Raw genomic sequence first — 20,932 nt, forward strand, 5'->3', positions numbered from 1 at the left:
AAAAGAAAAGATATTTAACTAATATTCCTTTTGTCAAAAATTTAGGATTGTGATTGAAATATTGAATACCTTATTGGAGAGCTATATCTGATAGGAATATTTTATTTAAATCAAGCATTCCCATCATAGTTCCATGATAATTTTTAATAAATTTGATGTGATAATTATTATAATACAAGTGTAATTACTCATGTCATGTGAGAATATTAAAATTATAATTTTAAATTATTTTTTTAAAATTAATTTAAATTATAATAATTTGGTTAAAAAAAAGTAACATGTTATGAATTGTTTTTTTTTTAATTTAGTGTTAATTGGATTAACTCTAAAATAGTTATTAATCGAATTTAATTAATAATCTACTTTTTTCAATAAATCACACATATATACTAAATGTGATCATAAATAATATAGTAATAGTTAAATCCACCAACAAATATATTAGCTATTATCACACTATAAAACAAATTAAATATAAAGGTTATAAACACTTATAAATCTATAAAATTGTGCTGTCTTTAATTCGTGCAAGGGTTTACTTATCAAATAAACTTTAAATATAAACAAAAAATGTTTATAAAATGGACCTAGCATCACTTGAAAGAATCATGAAAATAATCAACTTACCTTATCATCCATGAGAATTATTTCAATGTAAGTCATCTTGTTCTTGTCAAATTTGGATGGGACCTTCCATAACCTTATAATTCTTGTCTTTATTTTTCAAACTTTTTCATTAAATAATCTACCATAGGTAACATTGTTGATAAAATCGTAGTTAGTATCCCTTAGGTATGAAAAATAATAAACAGAAGAAGATATATGTCTGAGGTACGAATTTTCTAGATGATAAATAATTGTAACAATTCACTATTACTGCTTATATATATATTAATTATACACGATAATAATTAGCAAATATTTTCAATGGAAATACTTGCTACAATTAGGTGAAATTTATGCCATTATATTTTATTAATCTTTATGATTAATTCAATAGAGATACTTACTCAATATATATGTTATCTACATTAATTATATGCCAATATTTTTAAGAAAAAACTAAAAGAGGATATATATATATATATATATATATATATATATATATATATATATATATATAGGGAAAGGTATCTGATAACATTATAAAGAAATTATTTTTAACTGGATTTTTATTACAAGTCTTCTTGATAAACCAAGAAATTTTATAGTTACAACTTTGGAAGTAGCAGTGAGAACTGTTAATACGTTGGTCAGCCCAGATCGTAGTCCCGGTTGTAAATCCTAGAAAGGCAGTGAATTCGTTGGTTAACGAGCGTGGTCCCGTAGCTCACAAAGTTCTAACCATAAAATGGCTAGTTTATTGAGAACGATGAGTCGTTTAAATCTAGGAAAAAATAATTCCTTAGTAATAAAAACAGATAATGATGAAGCATCCACCTCTGGAACTAAAAATGAGTTAGAAATAGCTAAATTAGAAAAAAGTTTTCATAATTGGAATATACCTATAGTAGATAAAGATAAAATATATAAAAAGAGAAACTTCTGGGAAGGAAGAAATTATGAAATCCACATGTTAGAATATTGTAAACCAGGAACGAGTAGTAATAAAATTATTACCATCTTAGAAGAAGATAAATTGAAAGAACATAGTAGTAAAGGATATAACTTCATCCATATAGGATTAATACAAGTAGCCATAAAGCCTAATTTTAGAATAGGAATTAATCTGCCTATATTATTAACCTTGAGAGATATCAGATTACAAAATTTTAGTGATTCATTAATAGGAATATTAGAAAGTAACTATCATGATGGACCAATTTTTTTTAATTGTTACCCAAATTATGCTATGAATCTAAAAAATGAATACACCTGGCAAGCTTTAAAATTGCAAGTAACATCTGATGAGACCATTATAAATGAGAAATATGATCCATTCGAAATAATTTATAGGATATATTATAAAATTACTAAAGTTGATTATGACTTTAGAGCATTAAGACAACCCTAAAAAGAAGAAACGATAATTATGCATGCAAATCTAAAAAGATCTAATATACAAACACCTAAAAGATTAAGACATGAAGAATTAAAAAGTCGAATGCCTGAAGAATGGATAATACCTAATGGTATTGAAGAACCACAAATACAAAATATTAGAATAAGAGAAATAATAAGAGAAGGACCTGATATTAGAATTAGGATGAATAGATCCCAATCATTAAGAATTCCTGATAATGTTGAAACTATTAGCCATAAAAATTCTATAGATAATTCATCAATAGGAAATATCGATGATATTGTAGGAATTGACAACAGAAGGTCACATATAGCCACTGCTGTATATAAATCACCTTCAGAATTTGATCCAAGAGAATCACAAGTTTTATCAGTAATTATAAAGGAAGAACCATTTGAGATTGATAAAGAGTGGATAAGACAAGATTTTAATGCTGATTATAATAAACCACTAAGAGATTGGTATTTTACCAACCATTCAGAAAATGAGGTTATTAGACTAAGAGAACTATTCTATGATTTCATGAAAGAAAATAGAATTAGCTTATATTTCTTTGACTGGTACGTTAATTATCACTCTAAACCCGATAAGAAATTATGTCCTCTAACAAAACCAACTGTTGTTTGGAAAACAAGCTCAGGATCAGTAATAGAATCTGAATATCCCCCTAAAGAAACTATTAAAATACCAATTGGAAAAGACTTAGAAGTTGAAGCAACACCCTATAAAAATAGCAATGCAGATGGAAATATAGAAAAAAGAGATATTAAGAAATTACATCAGCAATTAAACTTTACTAACACCATGTTAGATATAATGAAAAATCAGTTAGAAAGAATGGAAAATATGAAAAAAGTTATTAAGGTAGAAAAATCCATAGAAAAACCTATATATAAATTACAAAGTTTAGATAATATTAGCTTAAAATTTAAAGTAGAAACAGAAGTTGAAGAACTAAAAGAAAAACTTAGAAGTATTAGTCTAGGAAAATTAACAATTAATACATTACAGAAAGAAGAATTAGAACTAAATAAAATATCCTATAAAAGAGATTATCCTAAAACCAGAAATTATTATCCTAGACCATCACCAGTAGATGTAGGCCTAGAAGAACGAACACAATTAGTACAAAATAGTTTTTCAGGATCAGACTTAGTAAAATGGAATATAGATGGATTAAGTGAACAAGCCATTTTAGATCAAATGTGTAATATGACTATGGCTGCAACCGCCTATAAGATGAGAAAAGCCTCTGATAAAGAAGCAACAATTATGATAACCCAAGGATTTACAGGACAATTAAAAGGTTGGTGGGATAATTTTCTCAACCTCTAAGAAAAAGAATTAATTATTAATAGTATTAAACAAGAAGATCAGTCACCAGACGCTACATCCACGTTAATATATACCATTATTAAAAATTTTGTAGGAGATCCCAGTATTTTTAAAGATAGAATACAAACTCAATTAATGAATTTAAGATGTCCAACCATGTCTGATTATAGATGGTATAAAGATGTTTTTATGTCAAAAGTTATGATAAGAGATGATGCACATGCACCTTTCTGGAAAGAAAGGTTCGTAGCAGCCTTACCAAAATTATTCTCTGAAAAAGTATTACAAAAATTACAAACACAGTTTGAGACCCAGATTTCCTATAATTCATTAACTTTTGGACAATTGCATAATATAATAGTACAAACAGGTATAGAAATATGCATAGATACCAAGATACAACAGAAAATAAAACAAGAAAGTATCACGGGAAAAAGAGAGCTTGGCACTTTCTGCTATCAATATGGAATAACTCCTGAAAAAGCACCTAGTGGACAGCATAAAGTTAAAAAGAAAAAATTTTATAAAAAACCTAAATATAATATAGACAAACCCCTTTATTATGAACAGAAATATCATAAAAAATTCCATAAAATCCCTAAAGGAAAACCTAAATTTTCTAATAAGAAAAAATCAGTAACATGTTGGAAATGTAAAAAACAAGGACATTATGCTAATAAGTGTACGACAGAACAAAAAATAAATAAAATAGAAAATAAAGAAATTAAGCATGCTTTGACAGCTATACTAATCAATTCAGAGTCAGAAGAATAATCAAGTTATGAGGGTTCTTCTGAAACTGAAGACTATTTTATACAACAATTAGACTTTATGTCAGAAGAAGAGAGCTCAGGAGGAAATAGTGGAAAAGAAGAACAGGATAATAATAATTATTTAGGAATAGGATTATGTAACTGTAGAAACTGTGAAAAAACTGTGAATGTTTTAACTAAAGAACAAACTTCTACACTAGTCAAAATAATTGACAAGTTAGAAGATACACCATTAAGGGATGAGTTTATAAGACAATTAGTTGAATTAGTTAAAAAAGAAGAAGAAAGTAAGCAAGAAATAAGACCAATAGAAATAAAAAAAATTTATAATCGTTTTAAAAATCCACAAGAAGAAGTTTCCCTTAATTCTCTCAAAGAAGAGATAAAAAAGTTAAAAAGAGAAGTTTTAGAATTAAAACAACAAAATATTAATATGGACTACAGATTACTAAAAATAGAAGGAGAAAACATAATAAAAATCCAAGAACAATCTTTGCAAAATAATGAAGGAACTAGTAATATAACAATTTCCGAGAATTATATTAACCTAGGTACAGAAAATTATATAAATATATTAACATTATTAGTAAGCCAAAAATGGTTCACTACGATAACTTTAATAATAGGAGAAGAAAAATTTGATTTAATAGCTATGGTAGATTCAGGAGCTGATGTTAATTGTATACAAGAAGGATTAATACCCACAAAATATTATGAGAAAACTACAGAAAGAGTCTTAATGGCAGAAAATGACAAAATGACTATAGACTATAAGTTATCTAAAGCAAAAATTTGTAAAAATAGGGTATGCTTTGCCACTACATTCTTTTTAGCAAGAAATATATCTCATCAAGTTATATTAGAAAATCCTTTTACTTTATTATTATATCCCTTTAATGTCGACATCGACGGAATAACTTGTACAAGAATCCCCAATCATCCTGTCCATTTTGAATTTCTCACAAGACCAAAACAGCATGAACTCAATATGTTACAACACCTATCTACACAGGTTAGTGTAATGGAAACAGAAGTAAGACAAATTAACTGTTTGAGCCTAGAGAAAATTTTACAACACTTACCGCGTCAAGTTAATATTATAGAAAGGAAGACAAGACAAATTAACTACTTAAACCAAGAAGTTACACATAAAAGAATAGAAGAACAACTACAAGCTCCGAAAATACAAGATAAAATAAAAGCAATTGAAGAGAAAATTAAGACAGAATTATGTAGTTTAAATCCCACAGCTTTTCAACATAGAAAATTACATGAAATAGCTTTACCATATGAAGATGGGTTTAATGAAAAAGATATACCAACAAAGGCAAAACCAATACATATGAACAAAGAATATCTAGAATATTGTAAGAAAGAAATACAAGAATATCTAGATAAGGGATTAATAAGGCCTTCAAAATCACCCTGGAGTTGTACAGGCTTCTATGTGATGAAATCATCTGAAATAGAAAGAGGTGCTCCAAGATTAGTTATCAATTATAAACCTCTAAACAAGGTATTAAAATGGATTAGATATCCTTTACCAAATAAAAGTGATTTAATTAAAAGATTAAATAAAGAAAATATCTTTTCAAAATTTGATTTAAAATCAGGATATTATCAAATTGCAGTAAAAGAGGAAGATAGATATAAAACAGCTTTTATAGTACCTTTTGGACATTATGAATGGAATGTAATGCCTCAAGGATTAAAAAATGCTCCAAGCGAATTTCAAGAAATAATGAATAATATATTCTACCCGCATATAGAATTTACTATAGTATATCTTGATGACGTATTAGTATACTCAAAAGGAATAAAGCAGCACATATATCATCTAGAAAAATTTATGGATATTATAAAAGAGCAGGGATTAGTTTTATCAGAAAAGAAAATGAAAATTTTTACAACTAAAGTAAGGTTCTTAGGATATGAAATTTATCAAGGAACCATAGTACCTATTAAAAGAGCTATTGAATTTGCAGATAAATTTCCAAATGAAATAACTGACAAAAATAATTACAAAGATTTTTGGGATGTTTAAATTATGTAGCAGAATTCTTACCTGGTATAAGAGTTACTTGCGAACCTCTTTATAAGATATTAAGAAAAAATCCACCTCAATGGACAAAAGAAATGAATTCTATAATAATAAAAATAAAAAATGCAGTAAAAGAAATACCTTGCATAAGTATACTAGACCCCTCGGCTAAACTAATTATAGAAACAGATGCATCAGAATTAGGATATGAAGGAATTATTAAACAAATACCTCCTAATAGCTCAAAAGAACAAATAGTAAAATATCATTTAGGAATCTGGAATCAAGCTCAAAAGAATTATCCAACAGTTAAAAAAGAAATACTTGCCATAGTATTATGTGTTTCAAAATTTCAAGAAGATTTATTTAATAAAACCTTCTTAATAAGAACTGATTGTAAAGCAGCCGCAAATGTTTTAGAAAATGATGTCAAAAATTTGGTCTCAAAACAAATATTTGCAAGATGGCAAGCTATTTTATCATGTTTTGATTTTACTATTGAACATATAAAAGGAGAACTAAATTCATTCTCTGACTTTCTTACTAGAGAATTTTTGCAGGAAAAGAATGGAGCAAAAAGCAGCCTCCAGTGAAGATTATGGTCAACCTTTTGACCAAATAAAAGAAACAAAATTACCTATTACGGTTGTACCAGCAAAACAATTATCATTAAGGCCTATGACAATGTCACAGGTTGTAAAAGCAGCACCATCATCGTCATCACCTTCTAAGAGCCCTTTAATTACTGCTAATAATAAATTCACATTATTACAACCATCTGACCTCTATAATACTCAACCCTTGAAAGAACAATTTCCTTATTATAAAAAAACCCAATCCTATGAAGATATTAACTATTGAAAAAGAGTGGTTCAAGAAAGACAGAAAAACCTTATACAAGACCATCTTCCCAAATACTTTCCATTATATTCCTATTAACCCACAAAAAATCCAAAAATTTTATGAATTCATATTAGTAGATACCGGATCCATTGAATTAACACATTACAAAGATTCCAACACTAAGCAGCCTATTTATTCAAAAATAAAAATTATAAAAATATTATCCTTGCAAGAGTGGGAAATACCCCCATATCAGTCTAAAAGCTTCTCATTAAAATTTGAACCTCAGAACTATACCTACTATGATTACCAAGAAGCCTGGAATCATATTTTATTTCTATCACCAAGTCCCCATTCTTGGTTCATTTGGTTTAGAAAGGGGATATCATTACAATTTCCTAAATGGTTTCAAGCATGGTTCCAAAACTTTGGACCAATGGAAGCTTTCTTCCCAAAAGAAGCCAGTATGGCATATGAATATTTTAAAAGCAAGTCATCATTCCTACAAGAATATAAATTTATTTCATTCATAGCAGCCATAGGAATAAGCTGGATTATGACCTGGGAATATGATTCAGCAGCATATGAAGAATCTCCAAGCATACAATATCTAGTAAGAGTAATAAAAATTAAATGGTGGAACAAATATGATATAAATTTGCTAAGAAGAGCAGCTATTGATCAATGATTAACAGCATCACAAAAGCGCCCAGCAACAACAGCCTCAAGCACCACCAAAGAACAAATAGCGTATAAAAAAGAAACTCAATTTTTAGCACAAAAGAGACAAATTATGGCAGCTTTAGCTGCAGCAACTTCAGAAGAAAATATTCAAAACTCTTTACAAACAATACAGACCGTGCCTCTTGGAGAAGATGAAGAGGTCCAGTCCAGCCCAGCTCATTACTATCAAGACTCACAAGACCCATTTGAGATGTAACAAAGTACTGTATATGTAATCAATGTAAAAGCCCAATCATGTAAAAAAAAAAGAAGTAAAAAGTAAAAAAGTAAAAAGTAAAAAGTAAATGTCGGCAAACAGTAAAAGCAAACAGTGAATGTCGGCAAACAGTAAAAGCAAACAGTAAATGTCGGCAAACAGTAAAAGCAAACAGTACTGTCGGCAAATAGTACCCAAATAGTCACCATTTTGGGTCTATAAATACCAAAGGCCTCACTCATTCAAGATAAAAAAAAAAAACTTGAAAGTTCAAGAAATCTCTCTACTTTTATATCTTCTTACTTTATAAATTCTCCAGTATTTGTAATCATCTTCAAGAAGTGTATCAACTTTGCAAACAATAAAAGTACAAGTTCATCTCTGTAAGCTTAGTGTCTTTCTTTTCTTTATTTTCTCGGTTATTGTTCTTGTAATATGAAAGAATTTCATAAAAGGCTTAAATCTTTAAAATTAGTTAGAAGAAATATGAAAACAAGAGTAATGATAATAGATAGAAAAATAAGAGAACTAATAACTGAATCTTCGGAATTAAAAGTAGAAATAAAAAAGATGGACAAGAAAATAATCAGAACCAAAAAGCTTCTACAACAAATTAAAACCAAAAAATCAATAAAAACCGCTAGACAAACTATTAAGAATAAACGCATTCATTATGTTAGAAGGATGCATTACTTACATGTACAAAGCATGAGACAACTTTTAGAGATAGAATCAAGAATACATGTATATAACGTTCAAAGAATGGATGGCAATCCCCAACCTACAGTACCTGTACAAGATCTAGTACCTCAACCTTTATATATATTATTGCTATATAGAAAGCATACATAAATTGTTATATTTTTTATTATATTATACAACTTAAAATTATAGTATCATATTATTATTAATTCTAGATACTTGCTATAATTATATTAAATTTAATTATGATTCTAAATAAATAAAATAGATAATATTCAATATTTTTTTCTTTTTTATATTTAATATTTACTGTAAATATAAAAAATAAAATAATTAATAAAAAAATATGAGTAGAAAATAAAATATATTAATTAAAATTTAATTTGTTATCTAATTAATCTTGTGTCCATACGATATAACTTTACGAAAATATTATGAATCACAACCTTATTTATTCTACAAAGAAAATACTATATGTAGCCTTTAGTAGTACAAAAATAATTATAAGAATTAATTATTGATATCCTAATTTTTTTAAAATATATTTTATCTTTTTAAAATATAAAGCATCTACTGTGTAGACCTTTTTGTTATTATTATTATTATTATTATTATTATTATTATTATTATTATTATTATTATTATTATTATTATTATTATTATTATTATTATTATTATTATTCACTAATTGATATCAAATTAAATGGGTTACTATTAATGTGTATATCAACTATCTTCTAATAAAATTATTACACTTGAATGAGAATTAGAACTATATCAATTGATATAATTAGAATGATTAAAAATATCGATAATTGATAAGTAGTTTAATAACGCATTGAATATTGATTTAATATAATTATAATGAAGATATTTTTTAAATTAATATAATCATGCATTATTCATGAGATAATTGTAATATAATTAGAATAAATTTATTTAAAAAAAAGTTCATGTATAATTTTTAGAAATTATAATAATTTTTTATTTATATATACATATATATTAATTTGTTAAATAATTCTCTCCCATATGAACAAAGAATATCTAGAATATTGTAAGAAAAAAATACAAGAATATCTAGATAAGGGATTAATAAGGCCTTCAAAATCACCCTGGAGTTGTACAGGCTTCTATGTGATGAAAGCATCTAAAATAGAAAGAGGTGCTCCAAGATTAGTTATCAATTATAAACCTCTAAACAAGGTATTAAAATGGATTAGATATCCTTTACCAAATAAAAGCGATTTAATTAAAAGATTAAATAAAGCAAATATCTTTTCAAAATTTGATTTAAAATCAGGATATTATCAAATTGCAGTAAAAGAGGAAGATAGATATAAAACAGCTTTTATAGTACCTTTTGGACATTATGAATGGAATGTAATGCCTCAAGGATTAAAAAATGCTCCAAGCGAATTTCAAGAAATAATGAATAATATATTTTGCCCGCATATAGAATTTACTATAGTATATCTTGATGACGTATTAGTATACTCAAAAAGAATAAAGCAGCACATATATCATCTAGAAAAATTTATGGATATTATAAAAGAGCAGGGATTAGTTTTATCAGAAAAGAAAATGAAAATTTTTACAACTAAAGTAAGGTTCTTAGGATATGAAATTTATCAAGGAACCATAGTACCTATTAAAAGAGCTATTGAATTTGCAGATAAATTTCCAAATGAAATAACTGACAAAAAATAATTACAAAAATTTTTGGGATGTTTAAATTATGTAGCAGAATTCTTACCTGGTATAAGAGTTACTTGCGAACCTCTTTATAAGATATTAAGAAAAAATCCACCTCCATGGACAAAAGAAATGAATTTTATAATAATAAAAATAAAAAATGCAGTAAAAGAAATACCTTGCATAAGTATACTAGACCCTTCGGCTAAACTAATTGTAGAAACAGATGCATCAGAATTAGGATATGGAGGAATTATTAAACAAATACCTCCTAATAGCTCAAAAGAACAAATAGTAAAATATCATTCAGGAATCTGGAATCAAGCTCAAAAGAATTATTCAACAGTTAAAAAAGAAATACTTGCCATAGTATTATGTGTTTCAAAATTTCAAGAAGATTTATTTAATAAAACCTTCTTAATAAGAACTGATTGTAAAGCAGCCGCAAATGTTTTAGAAAATGATGTCAAAAATTTGGTCTCAAAACAAATATTTGCAAGATGGCAAGCTATTTTATCATGTTTTGATTTTACTATTGAACATATAAAAGGAGAACTAAATTCATTCTCTGACTTTCTTACTAGAGAATTTTTGCAGGAAAAGAATGGAGCAAAAAGCAGCCTCCAGTGAAGATTATGATCAACCTTTTGACCAAATAAAAGAAACAAAATTACCTATTACGGTTGTACCAGCTAAACAATTATCATTAAGGTCTATGACAATGTCACAGGTTGTAAAAGCAACACCATCATCGTCATCACCTTCTAAGAGCCCTTTAATTACTGCTAATAATAAATTCACATTATTACAACCATCTGACCTCTATAATACTCAACCCTTGAAAGAACAATTTCTTTATTATGAAAAATCCAATCCTATGAAGATATTAACTATTGAAAAAGAGTGGTTCAAGAAAGACAGAAAAACCTTATATAAGACCATCTTCCCAAATACTTTCTATTATATTCCTATTAACCCACAAAAAACCCAAAAATTTTATGAATTCATATTAGTAGACACCGGATCCATTGAATTAACACATTATAAAGATTCCAACACTAAGCAGCCTATTTATTCAAAAATAAAAATTATAAAAATATTATCCTTGCAAGAGTAGGAAATACCCTCATATCAGTCTAAAAGCTTCTCATTAAAATTTGAACCTCAGAACTATACCTACTATGATTACCAAGAAGCCTGGAATCATATTTTATTTCTATCACCAAGTCCCCATTCTTGGTTCATTTGGTTTAGAAAGGGGATATCATTACAATTTCCTAAATGGTTTCAAGCATGGTTCCAAAACTTTGGACCAATGAAAGCTTTCTTCCCAAAAGAAGCCAGTATGGCATATGAATATTTTAAAAGCAAGTCATCATTCCTACAAGAATATAAATTTATTTCATTCATAGCAGCCATAGGAATAAGCTGGATTATGACCTGGGAATATGATTCAGCAGCATATGAAGAATCTCCAAGCATACAATATCTAGTAAGAGTAATAAAAATTAAATGGTGGAACAAATATGATATAAATTTGCTAAGAAGAGCAGCTATTGATCAATGATTAATAGCATCACAAAAGCGCCCAGCAACAACAGCCTCAAGCACCACCAAAGAACAAATAGCGTATAAAAAAGAAACTCAATTTTTAGCACAAAAGAGACAAATTATGGCAGCTTTAGCTGCAGCAACTTCAGAAGAAAATATTCAAAACTCTTTACAAACAATACAATAATTATATGAAAAAAGTAAAAAATATCTAAAAATATCTATATGAAAAAAGTAAAAAGTAACTAATTACATAATTGCATAATTTTCAAGATTCTATATAGTTGAATCTAATGGACAAATAAAAAAATATCTATATGATAATGTCCTAATATTTTAGTACACTATAAATCATATTATAATTTTAAGTCAACTATTTAAACACATTATAACATAAACCATCTAAAAAGATATATGAAATTAACAAATATCACATGAGTCACAACATACACTCTAAATTGTTACGATATTTCAAATAAAAAAAGAGCATCAATACAAAAAAATCAATGAATATAACTAAAATAAAGAGCAACAAAGAGATGCACAAAAAAATAATAATAAAGAGAATCAATAAAAACATTAACATATAAACCACATATACGAATAAATATATATGACAAAATAAAATATTACAAAATAAAAATATAGTAAAATTATTTAAAAATAACATAAAAATGACACATCTTTTTTGTTAATCAGAAGCTAAAAGAAAAAAAAAGTATGTGCCTAATAATAAGTAATTAAAATAAATAAAAATTTTAAAAAATATAAAATAAGTGAAATGTATAAATAAAGATAAAAAAATTAAATAAATTACAAAAATTGTACCCTAAATATGAAAGAGATAGAGAGAGGGAGAGAGAGAGGAAGATAAATAAAGATAAAAGAAACAAAAATTACAAAAATTACAAAAATTATATCCTAAACATGAGAGAGAGGGAGGGAGGGAGGGAGAGAGAAAAGAGAGTGAATGAATAAAAAATATTTGATCTTGTATAAATAGATGGTATTGAAAAAAATAAACTAATTAAATTAATTCACATATTTCATTATCATATTTATTATTTATTAAATAATTTGATATTTATTCCAATCAAATCAAATAATTAATATAATTAACTAAATTAATTAATTGATGTAATTAATTATAATTAATCAATTCATATAAATTATAATAAATGGTGAGATTTGAATGTTTAATCAAATTAATTAATTGATATAATTAATTAATTATAATTGATTTGCTTTAACGAGTTAAATGAAATAGATCAAGAAACATCTCAAGAGTGTGCCACATCAGTTCTATTATTAAGTGTAAAAATTCAATTTTTATATAATAGAATAGATAGATAATAAAGATAAATCTCTATGTATATGTATTTTCAAGAGTTTCTTTTATTTATATGCTATTTATTAGAAAATTTTTAAAATCCTGGTAACTTGTTAGGATTTATCCATAAATGAAAAAGACGCAAATATCAAATCTCTTACGAAAGAAGTAATGCCTAAATATGCATTTCATTTTTATTTTAAATATGTGATAAGAAAAATAACAAATTCTAAGTGTAAAAGTCCACCTAAAATATATAGGGTAAATCAATGTTTTTATTAATTAATTTGGATTGGTCGAGTGGTAAGCTCACTTATCCGTTTAAGTAAATGTCAAAAGTTCGAATCTTCTCTTATGCATGCAACAATCTAGACCAACGACAGATCTTTAAATAGAGTTCAAATCTGTAATGGATTAGTCATTAGCCTATTAGACTAGAGATACCATAAACAACAAAAAAAAATAATAATTTTTCATTCCTAATATTTGTTCTAAATCTCATGTTTGTCTTTAATTTTTTTTTATTTATCCTATTTACATTCCTAGTATTGATCAATTTTTGTATTATTATGTCTCTCAATTAAAATTACCTCTCCTCCCACTCTCTCCAAAGAGAGTTCCTAATATGGAAACAGAAAAAAAAAAACATGAACATAGCGATTTAGAAATGCAGGGGTAATAAAAAATAAAACGTACATACTAAAAATAAGCATCGAATTAATTATTATATATATATTTTTTAATTAATTTTTAATATATATTTTATATTTCAACATATATTATATACGGATAGTTGATTTAATGGTTAATTTGTAAGTAAAAGATAAAAATAGGACAAGCATATATCGGTATCCTTAAAGATAAAACTATAATAAAAAAAAAAGTTTAGGACAAATTTGAGAATTAAACTAAATATTAGGAAGAGAAAAATACTTACTTACATAGTTTGATTCTTTATAATTTAATTCTCTTATTTTTTGTTCTGACGGTTGGTATCTTTATTTTTTATAAAGGCATTGAGCAAATTAGAACCCATGCAAGATAATGTTTTTACTTTTGATGATGGCCCGAACAATCCGCCCACAACATTTGTATTTGGACCGCTCTTTCTCCGATCTCGATTGTATCAGCTCAGTCCGAAGGGGAGTGGATCCTCTCCAGTGGAGAAAAAACTGGATGGTGTCCAGTGGAGGATCTCACATTTTATTGTTCTTTCTCTTCTATTTAATTTTAGTCCCACTTATAGAATTAAAGGTGAGAGATCGCACTTTATTCTCTCAAGTGTTAGAAAAAATGGAGAGGATCCATTTCCAGTCCGAAGCAAGTTACTTACCAAACTTTAAAATCTCTTGTTATTTGTTAAATTAATTTTTGAAATTAAATTAGACTCATTGAATGCTAACACTATCATTAGACCACAAATGGTGATTACGATTTTAATACTTAGTTTGTGGCTCCTTAGTCTTTACACCTATGGGTTTTATTTCTCTCTTTTTTTTTTTGGTCAAGAGATTTTATTTCTCTGGAAACGATGAAAAATCTAACTTGATAGATAGGCAACCGTTTGTAAAGAAATTTTCGTCCAATGATAATTGGTGTTTGATGATTTTTTTTTTTTTTTACCAAAATGTAGATGACTTTTTTTTTTGTTAAATAGATTAGACAGTCTTCAATTATTTTTTATGAAAAAATGGGACTTAAACTCGCCTCAAGAAACTGGTGTTTCAGCTCCCAATTTCTTAGGCGGCTAAACCTCTCTCTGATAGCTAGTACTAGAGCTTTCGAAGAATGCCAGTAAACTCCATCTTAAAAGCAAAGTCTAACAACAATACTCGAATCTAGACATTAAAAACTCACCGAATATGGATGACTTTAGATTGGCATAGTTCCATAGAAAATGAATTTTTTTTTTTCTAAGACAGTCCCATAAATGGCTTATATATCTTCTATTTTTTAATCTTGTTCCAGAAAATTAGATTCTAACTTTTTAGCATAGATGTCCTCCATACTAGCATTTTTTTTATCATGTAAAAATATAGAGTAAATGATAAATAAGTTTTTGACCTTTTGTTACGTAGATATTTAAGTCCCTAAAAATTAAAAAATATATTTAAATTTTTTACCTCCTCAAAATTAATCAGGACATCTAGATTCCTCTGTCTATTATTTTATTCTCTAGCATGTAATAATGAGAAATGACGTGGATGTAACGATAGCAATATATCTATAACATTATAGATGTGAAAGTGGACAACAACTAAAAAAAAACATCTTTTTTTTTCTTTTCAAATCTCCACCAATAACAAAAGAAAAGGAAAAAAACCACCTTCTTCTTCTTTTAAAAAATCAGCGCCGATGACTATAATCACCTCTGTAACATGCTACCATACAGAACTTTATGATTAAATCGTAAAACATATGTGATAAGGTATTACGACATCTAAAAAGGAAAAATATATGTAGACATAGATATAGTTGAAGAATTCGTAACTAGGAGTCTTGAAGAAAAGTTAAAGCAAAACTGTAAAAAAAAAAAAAAGCGCAACATATTTGAAAATGTAAAACTGGATAAACAGAAAGGATAAACCATAAATATAATGAGTAGAGTACCAAGAATACAGAATATCAAACTCCAGACTCGACCTGCGAAACCAAGACAGGTCGGAGTATAATTACATACATACATACATATAATCATATCCCAGAGTATTCCAACAGACATAAAATAAGCCCTTAGTTCTCCAAAAAGTCTCTAGGAAGATTAAATATAAAGTACAAGTGGAGAAGAGTCTATATACATATATATACATAGTAATATGACAAAATATAACATCTCCATTTTGCTTACCATAGGAACCTCCAGACGCTCACCAAGGTACATCTCGACCTGCATCTAAAAAACAACAACATATGTGTGGAATGAGAACTGGATGTTCTGAACATGGTAAAGGTGCCAACGTACATAATATATAAGGTCTCGGAAAAGTTAAAGGCAATCCTAAAATTCTGACACTCAGATTTAAACTTAAGAGATAAACTAAACCAGAAATTGGGTAGACTGTCTAAGGTTCTCAAGTTCTGAATCTAATCCTAACTCAACACTTCACTTTTACCTCCTCCAATCCTCTGAAATACTGGTGGAACTGCCCTCGTCACGCCTCCACCTTACGGGGGGTCTCTTAGTTGCACAGATATACAATTTAAACAAGAAAAACACAAATAAATGCAAATACAGCAAATAGGCAATTAACAGATGAACATAGTCAAGCAATTAGACAAACTAAGATAATACACACTCAAGCAAATCTTTTAAATGCACATGATGCACGCCTGTCCTATGGCTGATGATATCATCTATCGGTTACATAGCCAGCCCAACATATCCTGGTAGCTAACTGTGGACAGTCCTTCTGTACGCGAATCCCTAAACTCAAAATTATCCATGAAAAATATCCCAAGCTCATCCATGAGAGAGACAAAATCCCAAACTCAAATTCATTTATATGCATGCCTATGGGGGAACCCAGAAAGTTAAAGTGTCCGGTCACATCTTACGTACAAATGGTCAACAATTGTCTCAATCTATAAGTCATGATAATCTTTGAATTCATCATCAATTATATCTCATTCATCATTCATACATTCATAATATGTTTGCGCTTCCCAAAAAAAATCCACATTAACTCAATCATTAATCATATTTCATTAATACTTTATCATTCTCAATTAATCAACATCAATATAGATCTCATTCATATCATAATTAGCACGCTCACATTTTCTCAGTTAAAACTCCATCCTCCATAATCTCATTCACTGTCATTTAATATCCCCTATAGGTTCACTCTATTTCCTAAACTTAAAGACTAGGTATCGGACCATTAGGAGTGGCAAAGTGGGCTGGTCCGACCCAACCCGCCCAGGTCCGCCCCATAAACGAGGCGGATTGGCCCGCCCCGCCAACTAAAATGAGTTTAAAATGCTAGCCCGTCCTATTTTATGGCGGTTTGGCAGGTCGGCGGGCTAGCCTGCTTGACTCTTTTTTTTTTTGAAAAATAAAATTCATTAAAATTAACTAAATAATAATAATAATAAAATTAAATACAAATAAAAAATAGTTAAATTATAATATAACTTTTTTATTATTTTTTTTAATTTTTAACTTCAATAAAATTGTTCAAAATAATATTTGTCAATAGAATCATCTTTATTTTAAAAATTAAGTCACATAATTTGAACATATATACAAAATTGTAAAATGAAATAAATAAAGTTAATAACTAAAAGAAGAATGAAAAAAAATGAAAAAAAAAGTGTTTAAAAATTCTATAATTATTAATTTTATAATAGTAATCACTCTTTTATTTAATAAAAAAAGAAAAATAAAATCTTTGGTCCGGCGGACCGGCCCGCCCCGCCCCGCCAAAACCCACCAATTTGGCGGTGCGAATTTGGCAAGTTTTTTAAATTTGGCAGGCTCCAAATCCTAGTCCGACCCGTCTTTTTTAACGGGTTTAGCGGATCGACCTGACAGGTTTGGCCCGTTTTGCCACCCCTATGGACCATAGAGGATAGCTACAGATGTTTGTAAAGATAAAAGATTGGTTAAACTTTGAAAAAAATTACATTTTTGCCAAACAGGAGTTCCGCGTATGCAAGCCTTGCTCTGTGCACGCGAGAATGTGGAAATTGGCCATCTCGCGTATGTGACCCCTGGTCCACATACGCAAGTCAAGAAAACAACAAATTTTATTCGCGTCGCGTGCTCGTTCTCGCGACGAGCTTTTAAAATTGGGTTCCGCATACGCAAGGCTTGCTCTGCATATGAGAGATGTTTGGACAACGCCCAATTTTCGCGTCGCGTGCAGGTTCTTGAATACGCATGTCCCTCTTTCTCATCAAAATAGCTAAGTTGCAGAAAAATCAAATTTTTGCACCAAATTTTAAATGTGCATAACTTTTTCGTTTTAAATGATTTTTCATCGGTTTTTCGAACGACATAAACTTCACGAACCCAATTTTAATTTAAAACAAGTTTGACAATATTTAAAGTTCAAAAGCCGAATTCGGACTCACTGAAATTGGATAAAAATAAAGTTTTTGCCAAAAATACCACAATTCCTATACTTTCCAAACTCTAAATCCTATAGTATAAGTTTATAACCAAAACAACCACACAATCATCATTCATCTGTTTTTCAATCATTTCTCATCATCCATACTTATAATCTCATCAATATACTCAACCATTTTCAATCCAAATTACAAATATTGTTCAACAATTTCATCATGATAAGTTACTATCATCATCAACCACTACAATCATCAACAATTCTCATTAACCCTCAATATCAATACTCAACACACCCTCATCAATATCATTGTACAGCGCTGTGCTTGGCAGCTACGCTTGTGGCCTCGACGCTGCCATCGGCACTGGCGTTAACGTTGGAGCTTTCCTTCACTTGATCTCCTCTCCACCTCTAATGACAAGGTCAATTTCCCACTTGATCACTTTTGTGGTGTAAAGAATCTAGATTCACCGAATGAGCTTCCTGTTGCCAACTTCCATAGCTGCAAGCTTGCAACACAGATTCCATATCTTGGATTCATCATTCTTCTCTATTATCGATTTTATTATTCATGATCATGGCATCTAATTTTGACTGATAGGAAAAATATCCTTTCTTTATCATTGCCGAACAAGTTTAGAAATCTGCAGGCAAGTATATTTTTCTATTTCTTTGCTGCTCCTCTCTTTTTTATAAAAAAAAATTCATAACTTCTCTCTCAAGAGAAAATATATATTGAAAGGATCCCGCTAGGGAGACAATGGACTATTTGTACAATGTGTACAATGGCTATTGAGTTATGAAATGAACATCTCCTATACTATTTAGAATAACCATCCGAGTACAAAGGATAATAAACATCTTCTCGAAAAATTAGTTTAATTTTTGGGTTCACCAAGGATCGAACTCTTGACTTTTCGGATCTAGCGCTTTAATACCATGTCATGATACCACTCATCCCAAAAGCTTCAGCTGATGGGAAAATGTAACACTAATAATTATATCTCTAATACTCTATAAACCTCCATTGTACACATTGTATAAATATCTCATTGACTCTTCATACTTTCCCATATTGAAATAATTCTTATAACAATTATCTCAAAAATAAAATTGTAATATATATTAAAATAAAATATTTTTAATTATTATATGATTCTATTTTTTTTAAAAAGTATTGTTTGTGTATATTTTTTTAATTATGTTCTTTTTATGAATATATGAAATTAAATATTTTAATATCTTTATTAGATATTTTTTAATAGAAATTAAAAATAATGACCATAAATGCAACGGGTTTAAATGTATTGTCATGAATTTAATAAATGTATTTATAGTATTATTCATTAGGTATGTTTAGTTTTAATTATTAAAATTAATTCAATAACTATAAATACATTCTCATATAAAAATGTCATTTTCATGTAATATATTTTCTATGTGTGCGTGTGTGTTTTTTTTTTTTTAATATGTTTACTCAATTGAAACTCAAAATGGACACCTAAATGAATTGATGATCAATTACTTCAAATTTTATTTACAGGACTGGATTCTAGCAACAACGTTGATGAGACCATTAAAATTGTTCAGTCTTGATGATATAATACGGGCGGTAACCCCATCAACCACAAGATATGGTTCTGTAAATCGTGCCTTCATTGTGTCTAAAAATGATCTTTTTGCCACTCTAGATTTTCAACAATTCATGATCGAGAACAATCCCCCAAATCGCACGGTTGAGATTGCAGGATCTGATCACATGGTCATGATGTCCAAGCCCACAAACCTTGCCCTTCAACTGCAATCCATTGCTGATTATTATGATTAACATATATAATTAAGTTGGATTATACTACGTGTACACCAAAATCAGCCACCAAAATTAATTATCAATATAAAATATATACTGGAATATAAATACACTATAAAAATAAATTAAACCACACATGTATTTATACACAAATATATTAGTGGCTGATTTTAGTGTAGAAATAATATTTCTCAATTATGTTTTACACAAATAATACAATACAATACAATAATCCACTCCTTGCTATATAGTATGAGTCATATGACAAATAAATAAAAATCCCATGCCCTGTTATTACGGTATTTGGCAACATCTTACAGATTAGCTTCCTTTAGTACAATTTTTTTTATATATATATAAAGACACCTTACTTAATTGAGTTCAGAAAGCTGTTAACTAAGTATGACAGTAATGATGTATTCGTTTTTTCTTTTTTTTTTTTTTTTGAGGTGACAGTATTGGTTTGAGTTTTGGATTTACATTTTTCATTCAGAAAGGTATCAAAATATGAGTCAGCATTATGGGCCCAAGCCCTATTGTTAAATTTTCAAATCCATGTTAAATAACCCAAACATCTCTGATTAAAAACAAAAACAAAGAAAAATCAAAGAAAATCCAAACATCATTATGAATTTATGACAAACAAAAACATCCTAGGTATAACTAGACAAAAACTGCTTATTGGCAACATTATATTTTAGCAGCAGTTTTGAATTTTCGATACTTCACTCCTCTGAAAATTTGCTAATTAATAATTTTTTAATAAATAAAAGTGTATATAGATAAGTACCCCATCAACTCATTATATTTAAATTTT

At 28.2% G+C, this 20,932-nt stretch overlaps 1 protein-coding gene across 1 annotated transcript; it reads left to right on the forward strand.

Moving 5' to 3' along the window:
- The first annotated feature begins 2,104 nt into the window (after window positions 1–2,104).
- LOC130957010 (putative methylesterase 6) lies at window positions 2,105–20,133 on the forward strand. Its single transcript, XM_057883918.1, has 2 exons — window positions 2,105–2,583; window positions 19,896–20,133. The coding sequence occupies exons 1-2, from the start codon at window positions 2,105–2,107 to the stop codon at window positions 20,131–20,133; spliced, it is 717 nt and encodes a 238-aa protein (XP_057739901.1).
- Window positions 20,134–20,932: the final 799 nt, after the last annotated feature.

Source organism: Arachis stenosperma, chromosome 10, assembly GCF_014773155.1.
Source record: "Arachis stenosperma cultivar V10309 chromosome 10, arast.V10309.gnm1.PFL2, whole genome shotgun sequence".
Taxonomy (NCBI): Eukaryota; Viridiplantae; Streptophyta; class Magnoliopsida; order Fabales; family Fabaceae; genus Arachis; species Arachis stenosperma.